This window comes from Cajanus cajan, chromosome 8, assembly GCF_000230855.2.
Source record: "Cajanus cajan strain Asha chromosome 8, NIPB_CcT2T_4, whole genome shotgun sequence".
In the NCBI taxonomy this organism is placed as follows: Eukaryota; Viridiplantae; Streptophyta; class Magnoliopsida; order Fabales; family Fabaceae; genus Cajanus; species Cajanus cajan.
The window spans coordinates 29,563,276-29,569,740 of NC_138524.1; the positions used below are offsets into that span (position 1 = coordinate 29,563,276).

The 6,465-nt window shown below is 31.1% G+C and overlaps 1 protein-coding gene across 1 annotated transcript; it reads left to right on the top strand.

Moving 5' to 3' along the window:
- Positions 1–4,486: 4,486 nt before the first annotated feature.
- On the top strand, positions 4,487–6,177 carry LOC109809258 (non-specific lipid transfer protein GPI-anchored 14). Its single transcript, XM_020372513.3, has 3 exons — positions 4,487–4,922; positions 5,582–5,683; positions 5,834–6,177. Exons 1-3 carry the CDS (start codon positions 4,580–4,582, stop codon positions 5,971–5,973), a joined length of 585 nt encoding a protein of 194 aa, XP_020228102.2. The 5' UTR covers positions 4,487–4,579; the 3' UTR covers positions 5,974–6,177.
- Positions 6,178–6,465: the final 288 nt, after the last annotated feature.

Genomic DNA, 6,465 nt, shown 5'->3' on the forward strand with positions numbered 1-6,465 from the left:
AATGCTTAAATTAGCGAAGTTATAAAAATGTTGTGTAAAATTTATTATAAAGTATTAAATTATAAGAACTTTTTAAAAGCATATTAATTATAAAAAATTGAACTAATAATTCAATAAAACTAAATAAATAAGGTTATATCCGATTAGGGTTGTTACGGTGTTAATAGATTGAGGTAATTTGTCCTGGGTGTTCATTAATCGATTTAATGAGATAGAAACTGAGAAAACCAATTCAATAAATCAAAAAGTAAAAGAAAACGAAGACTGAACTTTTTTATTAGATTAGATTATATTTTATATTTAATTTTGAAAACTAATTCAATCCCATCCAAATATGTGTATATAAATAATTTTAATATTAGTTTATAAATAGTTCATATGTTTATGCTACGTTAATTAGATAAAAAAATGTATTTTATTTTATATTAAGGGATTTGATAATATTTATCATTTTTTTTAGAAAGAGTACACCTATCGAAGTTATAATTTGATGATATATTTTGTGTTTTTGCTTTTAAATTTATATTTCTTTGGCTTACATGTTCTTTAATTTTTATACTATTGACGTGGTCATGTCTATTATTAAATCCCAAAATTTTGTCTTGATCTGTTATGGACATGGATCAATGTCCATGAGACATGTCCGAGTCTCTATTTGTGGGAAAACAGAGCGTGCTAGCATGGTGTTCTTTATTCACCATCCATGACACTCAATCATTTGAATAAATCATTAATTTAGTTTTGAAGTACTGTTTTTAATATTTTTCAAATAAAAAAAACTATATTAGTAATTCTTAACGTATGAGATATTATGTTTATAAGTAGTTTCTTAAATATTGATAATTTTCTTAGATTAGTCTCTAGATTGATAGTAAAATCTGTTGAGCATCGAGGGTTATCACACATATACACATGTCTCCACATTGGTGAGATATTGTCCGCTTTGAGGTGGCCTCACAGAGCTCATTCACGATCAGAGTATTTGCACCGCCGCTCCATCATGACCTCCTTCATGATAGCGGGACTTTCGACACAAGGGATCCCAAACTTGGATCCAAGTGCCAGCCATCATACTCGTCGAGCCGGTCACTTGATTAGACTATCAGCTCTGATACCACTTGTTGTGCACCGGGAGGGGTTAGGGGTTACATGCATATACACATGTCTCCACATTGGTGAGACATCATACTCGTTGAGCCGGTCACCTGATCAGACTATCAGGTCTGATACCACTTGTTGTACACCGGGAGGGGTTACACGCATATACACATGTCACTACATTGGTAAGATATTGTCTGCTTTGGGCTCAAGCCCTCACGGTTTTGCTTTTGGACATCACTCAAAAGGTCTCTCGACCAATGGAGACAAGTGTGTATATAAACTCATGTCCATCCTCTTGTTTGAATGATGTAAGACTTTGCTTATATCTCAACAAAATCAATGTTTATAAACTACCTTAGACCAATTAGTTGGACTAGAAATCAATACCTTAACTGGTTTGAATCTGTTATTTGGTCGTATGCATAATCAACCTGGTATGAATTGGTGCAACTCAATTGATTTTGCAAACGAAACCCCAAACTAACGAACTTTAACTTGGACAACTTATCTATTATTTTATTACTTTTTTTTACGTTTCAAGATTTTGGCGTGATGTCTTACATTATGTTTTCCAATTTTTTATGTTTCAAAATTTTGGCACATTATAAAAGTTTATGGGTGCAATGGGACTCGAATTCAGGGTATTACTTTATTTAAGCAATAAGCGACTTATAATTAGAGATCACAATGAGTAAATTCTATATTATTTGTCTTCGTATGTACGTTTATAAATAATACCTGTTCTTCATTTTATACTTACATAGATAGCAATTTTGATCTCATCCTCGTACTTAGATTTGCAAACACCCATATTTGCAACTACAACTTGCACTTTATAAATGAGGTTAATAAAATAATTCAATAAAAATTAAATAAAAATTACCACAATTATATTAAAAATCCATTCTTAAATAATTTTAGTTTATAGAACATACTACGACAAAAATACTTAAAAGTTTTCCTATGTAAAACCACACCAATATGAACAATAAAGAAAACTATAAGCGTTTATAGAACACATCCTTCATCAAATTAATTACAATGAGACATACAGTCATGTTATCAAGCTAACTACTTTTAGAGGTTTGTTGTCTATCACTGTACCAAATAATTGGTACCTACAGAAATTGGATGCCAACACAACCTTCTTTCATGAAGACTTACATGAGGAAGTGTATATGGAAATTCCATCTGGCTTATCAATTTCTGAACCAGATTTGGTGCATAAGCTAGAAAAACCATAAATGCGATCTGAAACAAGTAAATAGGCAATGGAATGCCAAGCTAATTAAAGTGCCTATAACCTGTGGTTTCTCTCAATTCAAGGTTAATTATTCCTTATTCACAAAATCCTCATGTACTACTAAATTTACTACCATTTTGGTCTATATGGATGTATTAGCGGGGAGTGACCATGTTGGATCAATTCCAACAAACAATATCTGGATCTACAATTTAGCATTATGGATTTGGGTCACCTGATGTTCTTCCTAGGATTTGATGTAGCAAGATCAAGGGAAGCAATAACATTGTATCAAAGAAAATATGCCTTGGATTTGCTAAAGGAGTCTCTTAGCAGCAAAACCGTGTAGCACTCCAATGGATAATAATATGAGACTTCAAAAGGAATTAGGAAAACTCTTACAAGATGCCTCTACTTATAGAAAACTTATTGACAAACTCTTGTATATATCTCACTTATACTCACATTGACATATATATGTTTTACAGTGAGCCAACCGAGCCAATTTGTGGATTAAGAGTGCTTAAATACGTAAAATAAAAAAAATATAAAAAAAAAGTCACATGTAAAAGGTTTGTTTTCTGTCAAAACTAATACCAAACTGAAAGAGTACAGTAATTCAGATTGAGGAGCATGCTTGCATACTAGAAGATCAATAACTTGCTATTATTTCTTCCTTAGGATATCACGTTTTTCATGGAGAAGCAAGAAATAACCGACAATGTCTAAATCTTCATCGAAAGCTGAATATAGAGCTCTAGCTTAGGCGACATATGAAGCTTAGTAGCATATCTATTTGCTAAATGATCTTGGAATAGTCAAGTTACTCTGGTTGTCATGTACTATAATAACCGACCAACTTTACACATAACTACAAATATTGTATTTGATGAGATAACTAAATACATTGAATTGGACCATAACATTATTAGAGAAAAAAAACCCAAAATGACAACATTCACTTGCTCTCGATTATGTATTGTACTCAAGACACAATTAATTGTTACTTCTAAGTTTGTTATTTCAGTTAATTGTAGCAACTTATAACTAAGATCCATATTGTTAATAATGAACTGTTTTTCCTTTCCGTTCAAACGTTTGTTATCAGCCAAGTGATAGGTTTCTTCTTGTTTCTTTTTCTTTCTCATTCCAAGGCTGAGTGTATATAAATTAATTTTGTAATCGGTTTAAATTACTGAAGCTGTGAAGCACCTGGTGGCTATAAAAGAGTTTTTGGTCATTAAATCAAATATAAAATAACCATAAAAAAATTAACACTATTGGCTAAATTTTATTTCCACATAACCTACTTATCTGGAAAAAAGTATCCGTATTCATTTAGGGTTAAAAATGAAAAAAGATAATGACAAAGGGTAAATATTATATTGAAACTTAAAGTCTAAAGAGTATTCAACAAAAGGAATACTGCTTCCAGTAAATTAAATTCAAATTTGGCTCAAAATTCCTATATATTAAGGATTCCTACCATGAAGTAGCTTTCAATTTTTGTTTTGAACGAGTGCAAGACATTTTCCCTAAAAAGAATGAATACTATTATCATGATGAAGTCATTTAAAGGGTATATGCATGCTATCATGTTTTCTAGCCACTTGTCATCCACGCATGCCACAGAACTGAAGGCCACTATAGTCCCTATGCATCATTTGCTTTAGTGGGGTTGGTGAAGTGACGCACTAAGCTAATACACTTTTTGTAGTTTAGTCCACACCATTGTTTTCTTGCTTTTACACATTAAAAAAGTACATTAGTTTAGATATAGATTGTTATTGTTGGTTGTTTGTTCCAATTCCAATCATAACATCAATGTTATCTTAAAACCAAGTGTTCCCATTAGGAGTTGATTGATCAATATAAAATGCAAAACCAATCTTAAAAGGTCCAAAGAGTACTCAATTACCACTTTAAAGTTTAAATCATATATAGCACATTTTATGCAAAATCAAAATTTAAAATTCAATACACCATAAACATAGAAAATTTTACACCATCAACTAATCAAAAATTATTGTTAATATTATTTTTAACATAATTATTATAAAAGTACTAAACCCTAGAATTATTCTACATTGTGGGTATATTTTCATTTCATCCTTATATAAATACCATTTTTTCACCAACACCATACAACTCAAGCATTATATAAGTACTCCCATTCTCACATTCACTTCAACCACACCACCCATTTTTCTCCCCGATTTCTCAACCCTACACAAAATGGGGTACCAAAACACAAAACCCCTATCACACTTGGTGATGTTGCTAACATCAATGATAGTTGGCATTGCAATGGGAGACACATCGAAGGACAAAGAGGAATGCACTCAGCAATTGGCGGGGCTATCACCATGCTTGCCTTATGTTGCTGGTCAAGCAAAAGCACCAGCCCCAGATTGTTGTAGTGGTCTCAAGCAAGTTCTCAAGAACAACAAAAAGTGTTTGTGTCTCATTATCAAAGATCGCAATGATCCTGACCTTGGTGCTTTGCAGATTAATGCTACTCTTGCTTTGAACCTCCCAACAGCTTGCAATTCCCCTGTCAATGTCTCCAAGTGCCCCGGTAACATTTTCACTGTTTAATCTTTTTTAATTTCAGTTAGTATGATTTAACTTATTTTAAAAAGTAATAATTTCCTTTTGAAAAATTAAGAAAAGTAAAAGGTTGATCAGAATTCTGAAATTCTAATCATGTATACTACTGTATTAAATACTGGGAGAGAGAATTTTCATTGATAATAGTGTTATCCAACTCAGATATATTTGTCTCTAAGATACTTCTGGTGTATACAAACTAAAAGTAAAAGATAATGCTTTAGGATTTAACTCCTTTTAAAATTGAGAGAAGTGCACTTTTGAGAATAAATTAAATACATTAATAAATATTAATTAAAAAAATATAATGGTTTAGATTATAATTAATATTAAATTTTGTTAAAATTTAACTTTATGTACCAAAAACGTAAAATACAGTTAATCAATTATAAATCATATTAAGAATGACATATTTAATAATTACTGATAAAAATCTTATTATTCATGATAACTTCTTATTCGTTGATAGTAAAAGAATTCTTTTACATTTTTCGTAGATATATTATGTATTTGTTGGCATCCAATTATGTTAATAAATTCATAGTTTCCAAAGCAATTTCTGACTAATTTTGGGCCATTACATAAAGTAAGAAAATTTATTTTGTTGTCAAAATTTAATGGAAGCAGAGCTGCTGCACATGGATCCCAAATCACCAGATGCTCAAGTTTTTTATCAATTGGAGAAAGGCTCCAGCAAAAGTGGCACAAGTCCTGCCCCAAGTCCTTCTGGTAATGAAATTGACATGAAACTTTGTTTAGTACTAAACTAGCTTATTCTGATTTCTCATTAAGAAAGCTATAAGCATGCAAGTGTCACTATTATTATTATTATTATTATTTTCTTCTTTTTAATAAAGTGCAAGTGTCATTATTGTGTAGCTGGAACAAGTTCTTCAATCAGCCAGACAGCCAGTACCCCACAGAAGAATGATGCATTCTACAAGGAGAAGAGATTGTTTGGGCAACATTTTTGGGCTTCTGGGCTTCTAGTTTGGGCTTTTATTGGGCTCTTCTGCTAGAATTTTCTTCACTTGGACACCAATGTGAATTAGAGTGATATTCTGCAATCCCCTCCCTCTCTGTGGCACTGATGTTATGACTCACTATAAAAGTATTAGTATGGTATCAATTTTTTCTCTACAAATTATTGTAAAATATGTGAGGAAAGTATGGAAAATATCCAAGTCATGTTAAAGAGAATAAAGTTTTTTTATTTTTATTTTAATATATCTTTTTTTCTTCTTCTTGTGTTCATCTCCTTCCTTTCATGATTTAAGCACAAAAATTGTTTCAAGAGTCATTTTAGTTTTTAATCGTTTAACAAAATATTTTTGTGAAATGTATCTAACTTCTACCACTTGAAATATTTTTTAGAAGTAGTTAATTAATGCACCAGTGATTCTAGCAACATTTTTTTCTTCTTCTCTTATGTAATAATGCTTAACCACAAATTGTCTTGCAAAATCTTTAAAATTAAGAACGTGAACATTAAAAGGAGAAGAAAATATATG

Excerpts from the sequence above, each read along its gene's own strand:
- LOC109809258 (XM_020372513.3), top strand. The coding sequence starts at position 4,580 with ATGGGGTACCAAAACACAAAACCCCTATCACACTTGGTGATGTTGCTA. Across the intron at positions 4,923-5,581 it reads CAATGTCTCCAAGTGCCCCG|AGCTGCTGCACATGGATCCC; the intron begins GTAACATTTTCA and ends TAATGGAAGCAG. Across the intron at positions 5,684-5,833 it reads TCCTGCCCCAAGTCCTTCTG|CTGGAACAAGTTCTTCAATC; the intron begins GTAATGAAATTG and ends ATTATTGTGTAG.